This window comes from Urocampus carinirostris, chromosome 7, assembly GCF_059441175.1.
Source record: "Urocampus carinirostris isolate Australia breed hairy pipefish chromosome 7, RoL_Ucar_1.0, whole genome shotgun sequence".
In the NCBI taxonomy this organism is placed as follows: Eukaryota; Metazoa; Chordata; class Actinopteri; order Syngnathiformes; family Syngnathidae; genus Urocampus; species Urocampus carinirostris.
The window spans coordinates 39,442,606-39,458,839 of NC_142355.1; the positions used below are offsets into that span (position 1 = coordinate 39,442,606).

The following is a 16,234-nucleotide window of genomic DNA, read 5'->3' on the forward strand; positions in this document are numbered from 1 at the left end:
AGTTTCTTGATTGGAGTGCAGTTGATTTTTTGGACTTTATAAAAAAAGTATGTCCCTGCAGGTGTATTGCATAAATTCTGCTGATGCTGTATGATGAATTGTCATTTACCTGCTCCAGAGTTTCTTCCTCTAATCTATAAATCTGTTAATCACCCCTAGGTTTTTCTTACACCCAAACCAGGTTAAGCTTTCCCCCACATCGATTGATGAATAGGACTTATATAATGTGTCCAGCCTCCGCGCATACGAATCCCCGTTCTTGAATAAGCTGCTACTAACTTTCAATAAATAGTAAAATACGCTTGTCTGTCTTAGAACATGGACACTGCCCACCCTCCAACATGCTGCAATTTTTTTTAGCACAAGCTTTTGTATAAGATTTGAATTCGGGTTTTGGACCAATCAAAATACCTGAGGGTCAGCAACTAGCAGCTTTAGAGCCGCATGTGGTCGTTTGGTGCTCCCTAGTGGCTCCCTGGTGCTTTTTCAAAAATATTGATGATGGAAAATTATATGGGTTCTGTAGGAGGACAAACGTGACACAAACATTCTTAACGTTTTCCATTGGATATATATATATATATATATATATACAAAGTGTGTATGCAAAATGTACTGTCTTACTTATAAGGCTTATATAAAGCTTTTAAAGCCTTTTTTGTGGCTCCAAATGTATTTCTTTGGCCCAATATTGGACAGCACAACAGCTAAGTGGTGAGCTCGTCAGCTTGACTGTCTATAGGTCCAGGGTTCAATTCTAGCTACAGGCCTCCCCGTGCGGAGTTTGCATGTTCCTTTGTGCACTCCCACACTCCAAAGACATGTATGGCAGGTTGATTGGCGGGTCTAAATTGTCCCTAGGTTTGTATTAGCAAGTGAATTTTCTGTCTCTATGTGCTCTGCAACTAGCAATCGGTTCAGGGTGTCCTCTGCCCAATGTCTAAAGACAGCTGCAATGGGCTCCTAATGACCCTAATGAGGAAAAGCGGTGCAGAAAATTCATGGATGGATGGTCCAGTATGGCTCGTTCAACATTTTGGATTGCCAACGCCTGGAATAGTCCAATGCCAGTACTGGTGAGAGTTGACCTCTTATACATGGCATGAGAGGATAACCAGAACAATGAGTTTGAGTGACATCAATATGCAAAAAGAGATGTCCACTTTTACCTTTTGGTATTAAAAAAATATATTTATTCATGTCACTCACCACAATCAATAAAAGACTGTAGCTGTTTATTGTTGCATGTCTCATTTGTTTACGAGTTGTGTTTGTACAATGCTTGCTAAAAGCATGGATTTACACAATGTAGAGACTGTAGAACAGGGGTGGCGAACACGTGGCTCTAGAGCCGCATGCGGCTCTTGGCCAATAAGAATGCGGCTCTTTGCCTCATCATTTTTTCTATATACTGTGGCTTTTTGCCTTGTTTAATGTTTAGTTCTTATTTTGTATTGAGGGTGGACACTTTCCTTGAAACAAACACAAAGAACAATACATGTTGTATTAAAAGGAGAGGAGTGTGTTGTGGGAAATAATGTTTTTAATTGTGTGTGTTTGTGTGTGTCTGTCGGTCATGGCAGGTCAGTGCTTGATGTGGCTCTTTGACTCTCACAGTTAAAAATTTCGGCTCTTTGTGTCAAATTTGTTCCCCACCCCTGCTGTAGAACTTCGATCGTGACTGAAAATAAAACGTTTGATTCTTATTTACAATACTAATAATCCATCTCTCACTTGCCGCACCACACAATTTCTTAACCCTGGAAATTTCAGTCATGTTTATTTTCCGCGTCACAGGGAATGAAACATCATTGAGGTACTGAATTGATGTGTTAAGATGACAAGATCATGACAACACTCACTGTTCGAAGAGTTCCCATCATGGACGTCCTGGTTTAACCGGATCTGCAGCATGTTTGTTAGTGTGACGTGTGTGTATGTGCCAACAAAGTGCAAAAAACAGTTGTCAAACCGCCATTAGTTTTCCGAGGAATTTTTGACGTAATGATACCTGTGGCTGTCAAAACTGTCGTGATTACCTAACCGGAGTCACCTGAGGTAATCAGCTGGTGTGCTGGAACGCGATCTCTTGATTGGTGGAAGTCTACTACATAAGCTGTCAGCGTCCAGAGATGGACGTTCGAGTGTCTTCCTCATTTCCTGAGTGAACCTCCAACATTCAAGGTACCACAAGCCCATGTATATTCCAAGTCTGATTCTCGTTGCCTGACCCTTGTCTGTTAAAAGTTTTCGATCTACTCTTCCGTCCCGGCCACCGACTTACCTGCTACGTTTCGCCACGCGTTTTCACCACGGAGTTGCCATATCGTCCCAAGAGGCTTTCCACTGCCAAGGCTCGACGTCCCAAGCCTGCTCCACCGAATCTTGTCACAATAAATCCTTTAACTGACGCTATTGGATCCGAGTCCTTGTTCTGTTCCGTGACAGAACACTCGAACCAAAGCATGGATCCAGCGACAGTTCGTCCCACCTCTGAGAGATGCGGAAATGCCGAACAGGAATCCGCGCTACAGCGCCTACAACACACCGAAGGCGCAATACAACAAATCGTCCACGACGTATCCACACTAGTCCGGCAAGTACAACGTCACCAAGATTTTTTTGAACAGTGCGAAGCTTCCCCGGCAACACGAGCACGAGATCCAGTTCCGCCCCTTTCTGATCAGGTCGGCAGTGTTGAACCACGAGTAGGTTCGCCAGAGAGATTCAGTGGAGAGCCCGCCCAGATCCGCCCCTTTCTTATAAATTGCCGACTAATTTTTGATCTACAACCGCGAGCCTTTGTGAACGAAAAGGCGAAGGTGGCTTTTGTGATAAATCATCTGACTGGCAGAGCCCGCCTTTGGGGAACGGCAGAATACGAACGAGGGGCGACAGCATGCACCTCTTTTAATTTGCTTAGCCAGGAAATGATTAAAGTTTTTGATTCTGGAGCCTCATCAGTCGATGCTGCTCGTTCAATCTTGAACATTCGCCAGGGGAGACGCTCCATTGCCGACTATGCCATTGACTTTCGCACACTAGCAGCCCAGAGTCACTGGAACGAAGAGGCGCTGGTCGACGCCTACCTCCATAGCTTGTCCGGTTATATCAAAGACGAATTGGTTTCCCACGCTCCTCCGGTAACTCTTGACAATGCTATCGAACTGACCGCCCGGATCGACCGTAGGGTTCAGGCAAGACGCAGAGAGAGAGAAGATCCCAGACAACCCATCACCCGGCAAAGTCAAGACATTAGTAAGATACCGAACCCCCCAACCAATTCTACCGCACCTCATGAGATGATGGAGGTGGACCGCACCTTTCTCTCCGTCGAAGAACGCCAGCGAAGGCGTACCGAACGGCTATGTTATTACTGCGGCGGCCAGGGACATAGGGTGGTCAATTGCCCGTTAAAAGCCAACGCTCGTCGGATATAGGGGACATCCGATTGAGCTCAGCTTTATTATCGTCCCCCAAGACTGATAGACCTGTTCTCCGGGCAAATCTCATTATTTCCGGTACATCTCAACCCTTCCATGCCCTCATCGATTCTGGCGCCGAAACAAATATCCTGGATTTGTCACTCGCACACAAGATGGGGATACCTGTTGAAACCCTTCCTAACCCGGTATCAGCTCGGGCTTTGGATGGCCACCTATTAGGCACCGTATCTCAAATAACGGAACCCATTGAACTACAGTTGTCTGGAAATCACAGAGAGAAGATCCGATTTCACTTACTTCACTCCCCTAACCAACCCCTTGTCCTGGGTCATCCTTGGTTGGTGCAACACAACCCCCATTTCGACTGGCGCACTGGGTCGATACTTGAATGGGGCATGGACTGTCACCAAACCTGTCTGCAAGCCGCTCCTTACCCAAATCATCCTGTTTCCACGAGGGCTCCACCCAATCTGTCCAAGGTCCCAGCCTGTTACCACCACCTACGGGAGGTCTTCAGTAAAGCTAAGGCCTCTTCCTTGCCCCCTCATAGACCTTATGACTGCGCAATTGATCTCCTGCCGGGGTCTGCTCCTCCTCGGGGCCGCCTCTACTCCTTGTCCATTCCCGAGAGGAAGGCCATGGAGGAGTACATTTCCGATGCCTTGGCGGCTGGTATCATTCAACCCTCCTCTTCTCCTGCTGGGGCGGGGTTCTTCTTTGTGGGGAAAAAAGGACGGGTCACTCCGGCCCTGTATAGATTATCGGGGCCTTAATGAAATCACGGTTAAAAATCGCTATCCCTTGCCTCTGCTTGCCTCTGCATTTGAGCTTCTACAGGGGGCCACGGTCTTCACTAAACTTGATCTGCGCAACGCCTACCACTTAGTCCGAATCCGGGAGGGTGATGAATGGAAGACGGCATTCAACACACCCAACGGTCACTACGAGTATCTGGTAATGCCGTTCGGATTAACCAATGCTCCAGCTGTTTTCCAATCTTTGGTAAATGACATTTTACGAGATGTGCTTAATCGTTTTGTTTTTGTGTATCTGGACGATATCTTGATTTTCTCAAAGTCCCTCGATGAACACCGAAAACATGTCCAGCTGGTTCTCCGTCGTCTCCTAGAGAACTCTTTATTTGTTAAGGCAGAGAAGTGCGAGTTTCACGCCAAGACAGTCTCGTTCCTGGGCTACATCGTGGCGGAGGGGACCCTTCAGATGGATCCTGCCAAGGTATCAGCAGTCACCTCTTGGCCTGTCCCTGAGTCTCGGAAAAAACTCCAACAATTCCTTGGTTTTGCCAATTTCTACCGGAGGTTCATCAGGAACTACAGTTCGGTGGCAGCTCCCCTCACGCTTCTTACCAGTCCTAGAGAGCCATTTCTGTGGTCTTCCGAGGCTAATGCAGCTTTCAACCGTCTAAAAACCCATTTCTCTACGGCCCCCATACTCCAGGTACCGGACCCTGCACGCCAACTGGTAGTGGAGGTGGACGCCTCAGATGTGGGAGTGGGTGCTGTCCTGTCCCAGCGGTCGGACAAGGACCAGAAAATGCACCCGTGCGCCTTCTTTTCTCGGCGGTTGTCCCCGGCCGAACGCAACTACGACGTGGGGGATCGTGAGTTGTTGGCCGTCAAGCTAGCCCTGGAGGAATGGCGGCATTGGTTGGAGGGGGTAATGGTGCCGTTCATAGTTTGGACTGACCACAAGAACTTAGAATATATTAGATCGGCCAAGCGGCTCAATCCTCGCCAGTCACGTTGGGCCCTGTTTTTCACCCGCTTTAACTTCACTCTGTCCTACAGACCCGGATCTCGGAATGTGAAACCCGACGCGCTGTCCCGACAATTCCAGAGTTCCAATGACACACCTCAGGGTCCCGCAACGGTCCTTCCAGCTTCCTGTATGGTGGCAGCAGTCTCCTGGGATATCGAGTCCCGAGTCAGAGAGGCGATACCCGATCAGGCGGGTCCCAGCTCCTGTCCCGAGGGTCGACTATTCGTCTCCGAACCCTTACGGTCCGAGGTCCTCCAATGGGGGCACAATTCTCACTTTTCTTGCCATCCGGGGTCGGCTCGGACTCACAGTTTCTTGTCCCGACGCTTCTGGTGGCCTACCATGGCCAAGGACGTTAGGGAATACGTCTCCGCCTGTCAAGTGTGCGCCCAGAACAAAACATCCCACCAACGTCCGGCCGGTCTGTTACATCCACTTCCGGTTCCCCGCCGCCCATGGTCCCACATCTCCTTGGACTTTGTGACGGGGTTGCCAGTATCTGAGGGGATGACGACTGTACTAACTATCGTGGACCGGTTCAGTAAGATGGTCCATTTCGTGGCACTACCGAAGCTCCCCTCCGCCAAGGAAACTGCATTGATAGTCCAGCAGCATGTGTTCCGCCTCCATGGCATCCCTCTGGACATTGTTTCTGACCGTGGTCCCCAGTTCTCATCCGCGTTTTGGAAGGAGTTCTGTCGTCTGTTGGGTGCCTCTGTCAGCCTCTCATCAGGGTTCCACCCTCAATCCAATGGTCAGTCTGAACGAGTGAACCAAGATTTGGAAACGGCACTTCGCTGCATGGTCTCTAGTGAACCGTTGTCCTGGGCTCGGCAATTGGCATGGGTGGAATATGCTCACAATTCCTTGGTTAGCTCATCCACTGGAATGTCCCCCTTCCAGTGTGTGTATGGGTACCAACCCCCTATGTTCCCTAGTCAAGAAGAGGAAGTAAACTGCCCGTCAGCTACGGCGAATGCACGTCGCTGTCGGCGAACTTGGGCTCGTGCTCGGGCCACACTCCTTCGGGCAAGCAAGACTCATGCCGTTGGGGCTAACCGACGGAGGAGTCCTGCTCCGAAGTACCAGGTGGGCCAGAAGGTGTGGCTCGCATCAGCTGATCTTCCACTGAAGGTTGAGTCGAGGAAACTGGCTCCTCGGTATCTTGGCCCATTTCCTATAGTAAAAATTATCAACTCCTCAGCAGTCCGTCTCCGTCTACCAAGATCTATGAGAGTGCACCCCACGTTTCATGTTTCCCGAATCAAGCCCGTCAGCCAGAGTCCGTTGGCACCCATTCCACCTCCTTCCCCAGCTCCACGCTCCTTGGACGGGGAGCCTATCTATACAGTGCGCCGCCTGCTCCGCTCCCGACGCAGGGGTCGGGGCTTCCAGTACTTGGTCGATTGGGAGGGATATGGTCCGGAGGAGAGATCATGGATTCCCAGCAGGCAGATCCTGGACCGATCTCTTGTGGCAGAATTCCATCAACTGCATCCTGACCAACCAGCACCACGCCGTGGTCGTCGTCGTAGGTCCGACGCTGCTGCTCTTCCACCGGCAGACCCACCCGCTACCACCCCTTCAGATGCGGACGAAGGGGCCTCTATCCACTCGGAAGAATTCTGAGGGTTCATCGGACGACCTCTGGGCCCTCGATTTTTGGATTATTGGTGATGTATTTTGGGTTTTGGGGAATTATTTGTAACTGGCCTGTGATTTTTTTTCCCTTGGATTACCGGTGTTGCCATGTGACGTGTTTGGATTTATTTTTATTTTTCCCTGGGGGACTTCTGGAGCCGTCCCTTGAGGGGGGGGTTCTGTCGTGATTACCTAACCGGAGTCACCTGAGGTAATCAGCTGGTGTGCTGGAACGCGATCTCTTGATTGGTGGAAGTCTACTACATAAGCTGTCAGCGTCCAGAGATGGACGTTCGAGTGTCTTCCTCATTTCCTGAGTGAACCTCCAACATTCAAGGTACCACAAGCCCATGTATATTCCAAGTCTGATTCTCGTTGCCTGACCCTTGTCTGTTAAAAGTTTTCGATCTACTCTTCCGTCCCGGCCACCGACTTACCTGCTACGTTTCGCCACGCGTTTTCACCACGGAGTTGCCATATCGTCCCAAGAGGCTTTCCACTGCCAAGGCTCGACGTCCCAAGCCTGCTCCACCGAATCTTGTCACAATAAATCCTTTAACTGACGCTATTGGATCCGAGTCCTTGTTCTGTTCCGTGACAAAAACGTCATTGGGCTGATTTAATATGAAGAATGCCATCATGATTTAATCTGCAGTCATACTTTTACCACACAGGCTAAAAGTCGATTGTTACACGCTTGTTTATAAGGAATAGCAAACGAAACTTACACCTGATGGGGTTCTACTATTTCTTTTACAGGTTTTCTCAATAGCTAACTAGTGACAGGTCATTTAGATTATCAAGGATTTTTGAAAATATAAACAGAGGAAACGGTTTATAAAAAGTGTTTATATTCGTTATTTATTCATTTGAATACATAACTAATTGTAATATAGAAACAAAAGTATATGAAATGCAGAGTCCCTAATGGGACAGAGAGCCTTTAATTTTTCACAAAAGCAAAAGACAGGACGTTATTTTTCAACTGAAATATGAAAGCCACAAGATATGCAATCCAATGTGTATTGTAAAATGTGATACTCATTACTTAAAAATAAAATATCTTTGTTTTTGTTTTTCTTTAAATATCAATGTCGTTAAAGCAAAGTACATTTTTTGACTAAACCATCCTACACCTGTTAGTTTGTTTGGCCTTTTATGTCAAAGGGTCAAATCCTTGGGCCAATAGATATAAATAACCGAGCAACTGCTTTCCACATGTTTTGGTGCCTGCTACTTCTCAGCTAATACAAACTACATTTTGCATGTCTCAATAACTCCAATTCGTAATTCTATGGCATTTCCCGCTAGTGCGTGCTTGCTTCCTAATAGTCGAAGAGAACATAGGAAACCGGCAAGATTTATCACAATGCTTTTATAATTGGAAAAGTCCAGAAACCCCCGATATGCATTCATCGGTGCGGTTGTTCTATTTCTTTCTTTTGCTTTTCATTTTATTTTTTGCCAACTGTCAGTGCCAGTCAATGACATCATCAGGCACCAGGTCATTAGAGCGTTGAGAGGTATGTGTCACACCCTGTGTGGTAGAGTCTTCAAATGACTTCAACTGCCAGGAGGAGGTGCCTTCATACTAGCATGCATTATAATTTTAACCACGCAGGCCTTCAGGATTCGTCAAAATCTGCCGTTTTTAGTTTTTTCCCACTGCAAGGTGTATTTCGGTCCCTTTGCATTTAAGGCACTCCTTTATGCAATCTGTGTGCAAGTTTTGACTTAAAAGCAATCTGCCAGGTGCTTTTTGCAGGAATGCAAGCTTGTACATGTGTCCCTGATCCCAAAACCCAGTTGCTGCTTTTTAAGAACGGCTTTTATTCCTCCTTGTTTGTTTTGGCATCTGCGTTATCAGACAACTGGTCGGTTAAAATCAGATGGATTTTATTAGTTTTTTCCCCCGAAAAATTTGACAGAATTTTCTGGGCATAAATTAGCTATCGATAAGAGATGTAGGAATCCAATAAAATGCCAAGGCTGATGTGATTTACCATATTTTTAGACAAAAATAAGCTGACTGTAAATTCATTACAAAGTTAAACATTAAACATTAATATAGCACTGTGCTACTGACGATAGACTAGTCATTCTCGGAGAAATCTTGCTCATACGGCTCAACATTCGCCTAAGGAAATCAGTTGTACTTTGTTTACATTGACAAAAGTTGTTTAATGTGATCTTCCATGCTGGCACTCAGGAATGTGCTTGTTTACACATTTCCTTAGGAGCTGAAATTGATGTTTCCTATCTCCGATTGTGTATTCCACTTAAAGAAGTAAGGTGATAGACCCAACAATGGATCTTAAGGCCACTTTCAACTTGAAAATAAAACAGTGTCCGAGTGAATAAATGAAGTAGTCATAAATGAAGATATTATATAATCATGACTAAATGTGGGCACTGCCTACAATTTTTACCTCCATGTGCTTCTTGGAATTAATTCTGCTTTTTGTCATATTACCATCGTCTGTTCTTCGTTCATCGTGCTGTGTCCATGGCCCCTCCTTTATTCCCTGTTCCTACCCTGAGCTTTGTTTGTTTACCTGCAGTGTGCATGCGTCACAGCACAAGCCAGCACTGCAGTGGGTTCAAATGCGGCATTATGACAGCCTGCAGTTACCAGCTGCAAGTTCGTTGACCTTTACTGCTCACGCATGTAGCTCATGTGACCTATTTTTGTCTTTATGATACTTGACATGTTGCCACGAGGAAAGTTTGAAATACTGCCAGAACTTTTCTGCGACATTTCCGTATTGCTAGAGAAGGTAAAAGGTGTCACAACCAAGGATATTTTAATGAACATTCCCATTTGGTTACTTGCACCATACTGTATGTGCTTATAGCATTAAATATAAACAGGCACTACATATTGATCTACATTACCGTTTAAAAGTTTGGGGTTCCTTAAAAATGTCCTTATTTTCAAGGAAAAGCACTGTTTTCTTAAAATAAAGAAAACATGAAACTATAAATAAATATAAAAATAATTACACACCATACATTGTTAACAATGTAAATTACTATTTTAACTGCAAATATTTAGTTCAGAAAGCAATATCTACATACGTAAATGTATGAAGACCCATTTTCAGCAACAAGCGCTCCAATGTTTTATTAGTACATTGTTTGCTAATTAGGCTGCACGGCGGCTGGGTGCGGAGGCTCAGGGTTCGAGGCCAGCTACCGCGGCCTCCCAGTGTGGAGTTACCATGTTCTCCTCGTGCCTGCGTAGGTGTTCTCCGGGCACTCCGGTTTCCTCCCACATTCTCAAAAACATGCTTGTCAGGTTAATTAGCCAGTCCAAATTGTCCCTGGGTATGAATAATAATAATAATAATCTGTCTCTGCGTGCCCTGTGACTGGCTGGCAACAAGTTAAGGGTGACCCCTGCCCACTGCCCAGAGATGGCTGGGATGGGCTTCAGATCACCCGCGACCCTACTGAGGATAAGCGGTACAGATGGATGGATGTTTGCTAATTACTTTAAAAGGCAAAACGATCATTAAAAAAACCTTTTTCAATGATAATAGCACAACTTAAAATCGTTTAGCTGGTTAGAGAGGCTATAAAACTGACCTTTGTTTGAGCGAATATCTGGTATTTGGAGCATTCCATTTGTGGGTGTGATTAAACTTTCAGAAAGGGGGGAAAAAGAGAATTTTTATCTGAAACTCAACTGCCTATTCTAGGTGTAAGGAATTAGGGCTTTTCCATCTAACAAATTGCCAGGAATCTGAAGATCTCCTCCACCAGTGTGTACTACTCCCTTCAGAGAACACCACAAACAAACTCTAATAGAGTAGAAAGATAAATGGGAGGCTCGCTGCACAACCAAGCAAGGGTGCAAGTACATTTGGGTGCCTTACAGCTCCTCACTAGCAGTTTTGTTAACTAGTACCCGCAAAACACCAGTGTCAACATCCACAGTGAATTGTCGAGTCCGAAATGCCGGCTATGGAGGCAGTGTCAAAGAAAAGCCATACAGTATCTTAAACTGGTTAACAAAAGGAAGAGATTAATATGGGCAAAATAACATACATAGGACATCTCATTTGATGATCAAAAGTGACTTTTTAATGGAAAACACAAAAGGGTCTGGGTGACACTAAACCTCTAAAAAGTGATGTAACTTCATACAGATTCATCCTGAAGCACATGTTACACTATACCGTATATACAAAATGAAATGAGACCTTTTTAGCAGCTAAAGCTCTCCTGTATTTTTTTATTTTTGTTTGACCAGATAGTGTAAACTTTAAATGTTTCCAGTAATACTTAGCCATTGATATCAAGCTCTTAAATTGAACCTGAACTCATTCAGCTAATCATTTTAATAGTAAAGAAATTCAAAAAAATAAAAAAATTATATTTTCCTATCAGATCTTAAAAAAATCCGTTAATGATGAAAAGTTGTCGGTTAATATAATCTCAGCAGACACATAATTACAAAAAATGTAAACGTAACAGTTTTGTTTAACTTAGATTTGGTTACAAAAGACGAGCAGTGTCCTCACAAATAAAATGTGAAATTTCAGGGTTTACTTTGGGCTCAGTCCTGCAGATCAGGTTCGTTTGGCGGTGACGAGCATTTGCCGGATGAGGCGAGACATACTGAGGGAAGCACAGGAGAAAAATGACTTGTAGTTTGATATATGTCCACTGGATGGTGCCGCTCACAAAGCAACTGGAGCTGTATTCCTTTCTCTATATATTTTATCTCTCTCTCTTTTCTCTGTTTTGCTCACACTATTCTCTCGTTCTCTTTGTTTCTATTCTCTCTCCTGCTCTCTATTTTACCTTTATTTCTGCTCTCTCTTCCTTTTTTCTCTCTTCTCTCTCTTTTTTTTCTTTCTTTGTCTTTATTTTCTCTCTTTATTTCTCTCCTCTCAGTTTCTTGCTTTCTTTCACTTTCGATTACTTTGTCTCTCCTTTATATCTTTCCTACTTTTTTCTTCGTTACTTTCTTTCTATATTTCCATCTTGTTTTCTCTCGTTCTCGCTTTCTCTCTTTGTTTCCATCTTATTTTCTCTTTCACTCTCTTATTTTTCTCTTTCACTCTCTCCTTTTTCCTCTTTCTCTTTTTTCTCTCTTGCTCTGTTTCACTTTTTTCCTCTCCCACCCCTTCTCTCTTTTTCTCCTCTTTGTCTCTTTTTTTAGAGAGTGTGAGAGTTGTTTTTGTGTACTACGTGGTCCCGAGGCTCAAATGATTTTGACACCCTTCGGTTAAATGGTCATACTTGGGCTGGGTCAGGTTGGACTGGATATTTAGGCCTGATCTTACCTTTACTCGTGTACCAAAACACACACTTGACTTTGACATGTCCTGATCGCCTAGATGCCCGCCAAGTGCCGAGACAGCTGCTATCTCAGCAGAACACTAATCATCCAGCCGGCTTGCGTTACAGTTGTGCACTGCAGGGGGCCGTCATCATCGGTTTTCTTTTTGAATGGACCGAGTGAATGGAGAGAGTCGGAAAGTGCACCCTGCCTGCAGGCTGTTTCAGAGAGACAGTTGCGCTAAAGCCGTTGTGATGCACCCGCCCACCTCATCCATCTTTCCTCTCCTCTTTCCTATCCAGTGGTGCTTCAGTGATGCAGCGTTTCCAAGCTGCAGTCGGTGCTGCCTCGTGGTCACGTGAGCAAAGCTTGCCTGACAACACGGGGACGCGCATGCTCACTTTAGGATGGGAGCACACCTGCATACACACACACACACACACAAACACAGGACCGCCTTTCTGATGCTGACATAAACAGCACCAGAATGATAAAAGCTATGGCGTTAGGATTCTTGGCAACATATTCAATACCAGAGAACGCAAGAACGTTATCTAATGCACATTCAGCAGCAGAGGCTTATGAGTCTATCCTCAAATTCCTCAAATATGTCATCACAAAAAAATAAACCTCCCGCCTCTATCTGCTTTAGGCAGGGAAGCAAATGAGAGGCATGCCGCATAGGGGAATCTTGATTTATTGTGATTCCCTCTCTGTTTCTTTGTTTCTCAATTAGTCAGGAAACATAACCAAGTAGGTCTTGATTATAGAGATTAAAATCCCCTAAATCACCCCTCCACCTCACCATCAACTAAATGTATTTTAATATGACTTTGGAATGGGCGCAGTCATTGCGTTACCCCCAAGATTACAAAGACCAAAAGTAGCGCGTTAGAAACTTTCTAGTCACAAATTACCGTATATACTGTTCTCACATTGAAGCCGGCCTCCTAAAACTGATTAGGATTAGCCACATTATAAAAGTAATATCAGAAAATCTGTACACCAATCTGTGGAAGCGGTGAAGCTTGCAAACTTACAGTCGAGTCACCCCATATCCGTTTTGTCTTTAGTCTTCAAACAACTTGAATATTTCCTTCTCCATTTCTGGGTAATGTTCAAAATGTTTTCTTTTATTCTCCAGGCGTGGTGTATTGAGAAAATTATTTTACAAATAATAGGAGCAAAATTCAGCACCCTTTTATTTGTAAATCCTGTTCTCACGTTCGCCCCATTGATTTAGTCGTTCCTGTCCGAGTCATGCCTCCTCCCCACGCACTGCTGACCCCCTGATATCAGTATTTTATTTCATACTTGGAAATACAGTTAAGATGCGGGTACATACAGTAGAGAGAATATCGGAATATCAGTAGGCAGAAATTACACGTCCTCGTACTTAAGACAGCACCATCGTAAATGTGTTCAATTTTTAATAAATAGATCCCAGCCTTATTCATTTGCTGTACACAGCGTTGTATTCCTAGTGGTGGGAGGCATGAGCAAAGGACTACCAAATTGCAGTAGATGTTATGAATCATGATCTACCTTTAAAAAGTAGACAGTTGAGTGACTAAATTTGATCAACAACAGGTCACAGTACTTGTTACAGAGAAAAGAATTTGCGTTCCAGTAACGCAGTCTTTTGTAATGAGTTACTCCAAATACTGCATGGGAGCACACCTGCACATGCACACGCCCATTACCTTCTGATGCTGACATCAACCACATCACAAAGAAAAACCCTGTGGCGTTAGGATTCTTTGCAACATATTCATTACCAGCATAGATGCAGGACCTCATGCAATATTTAAATTGTATGTTTGGAGATTTACAACCCGATCTGTTTACTGTTGCAGACCGGGCCATTCTAATCGCTGAAGCTCGCTTTAACAGTCATAACTTTCAGCAATACATTTTTTGCTTGTATATTTTCATTTCCTGTCGCATATAAAAGCATGCTGATTTAAATTTCGCAGCTACTTTTTCATGCTTGCGTTTGGGCCTGTGTACCTTACTGGAATGATCAGAACTAGGTGGTCAGTTCAGCACTTATATACTTTTTGTGATTAAGGGCTATACAAATAAACATGGCTCCACATTCACGTCAATCATTTTTCTGATTAAAATATTGCATTTCTTATTTGACTACATTTTACACTTTTACCAAATTAGGGAAACATGCTATACTTTAATTGTTAACAATATGATATGGGAGATTTATGACACTTTTGCTTACTTTATCTTTTTTTCATGATTAACTGGGGAGCAAGTTCCAAAACAAAAACTGATTTCTGCTGTTTTTAAAAATGCTCCGGGGTGCAATACGAAAAAAAGAAAATACCTATAAAGTGCAAAAATATTTTCTTGTGCGGCAAGAAGAACTTTTAAGAATTATTTTCTACATAGAATCTGCAGTGAGAAGTCCAACATCTACAGTTTTAAGAAATTGTACCCCATTTGCAGGAATCTTTTTTTTTCCCAGGCATGATTTTGTTCTGATTTCAATTGATTTTTATCTTGTTCTTCAGTTAAATAAGAAACTTCCCACTGGAAGTTAACAAAACATTTTAAAATGGTACATGGCTAAGGGCTTTGTTTTGGGTTTTTCAGGTAATGTTATTATAATCTTAGCAGATAATGTTGAAAAAATATGCACCTTCTGCTAAGAAATATCCCTTTGCTAATTTTATGGACTTTTTTTCTTTTCTTATTTTGACAGAGAAACAATTAAGTATTATTAAAAATAAGTTCAAATAAGTGATTCTTTATACAGACGCTGCCCTACTTACAAACAAGATCGTTCATAAGTTGAATATGTTCGTAAGTTGTTCTAGTTTTATATTTTGTATGGAACGTATGTTTAAAGTTTACATGAGTATGTTTAAGGCTGGTATAAGTAACCTGTATTGTTTTAAAACGGTAAAATAAACGTTTAACAAAATAATATGCTCTGTAACGTTTCAAAGCAGACTGAATGATAAAGCATAGTACTGAAAAACAAAGCTACACATTAGTTCTGTGAAGCCCTTTGAGACTCCTTGTGATTAAGGGCTATACAAATAAACATGACTTGACTTGACTATAAATAAAGTTAAGTTTAACTTACTTTTGGAAGAGTTAGGTGACTCCTCCAGGGTAAAAAGTGGACAAAAAAAACAACAATCTAACCATTTTCCCAACCGCATCGAGCTTTCTTATTCCGCTTTCATTTCAAAAGAAACGGCTCCCCCTTGTCTTTACCCTTTACACCAACCATATTGAATGGATGCGCAAGATATTGAACAATGAAAAGGTCAAAGTTCTTAGCGTGCTATAGATACAGTGCAGTGTGTATACACACTAACTAGGAAGTAGAAGCCGGATTTCTTCTTCTGGGTGAATGCTGGGTGACATCTCACTGTGCCACGCGGCGGAAAGAAGCACTACAGCACTGTCCTCTACTCGGCAAAAGGTGCACACAATACAAAATCTAACTTACAGCAATGTCCGGATATTTTTCGACATCAAGCAAAAAATGTTGGTATCTACCGTTTTGTTCGTAAGTAGGGGAGCATCTGTATGGGTAAAGTTATATTTGGAGAAAACATTCTTTGTTTATGTTAATTCTTCTTTATTCTTTGGGGCGTTTCATTCTGTTCTCACTTGGTGTCTACACAGATGGAGCTGGGCAGGAAGCAGGAGGTGGTGCTTTATGACCAGAGTTCCAAAGAAGCCGCTCACCTGTCCAAAGATGGCTTTGTACACATTCTCATGGGGAAGTTGGAGGCCACCTTCCACAAAGTCTCTCTGCTTACCGGTATGCATTCGAGTGCGAGTGTGCGTTGTGTCAAATTGATGTCATTTCTTTGAAAAATAATCAACATACACTTCCGCTCAAAGTTTTTGGGTCATCCTTGCAGTTTTTTGTTCTCCATTCACACTATATCAAATGAGTTCCAAACTCTGATTTCTTTTGCCAGTAAGAATCCATTTCTTTTGTTAGACAGTCTCAGATGTGGCTTTTCGTTTGCCGGTTTGTCTTGGTCTGCATGGTCTTATCATTTCGGAGTCGCATTCACTGTAGATTTTCACACTGGGG

At 43.6% G+C, this 16,234-nt stretch overlaps 1 protein-coding gene across 1 annotated transcript in view; it reads left to right on the forward strand.

The window, feature by feature from the left end:
- Positions 1 to 16,234, forward strand: part of dusp8a (dual specificity phosphatase 8a) — a 100,025-nt gene that overhangs the window by 23,590 nt on the left and 60,201 nt on the right. Inside the window, exon 3 of the mRNA XM_088340918.1 lies at positions 15,814 to 15,952. Within this exon, the coding sequence (XP_088197044.1) occupies positions 15,814 to 15,952 (139 nt within the window). The remainder of the gene's footprint in view (positions 1 to 15,813; positions 15,953 to 16,234) is intronic.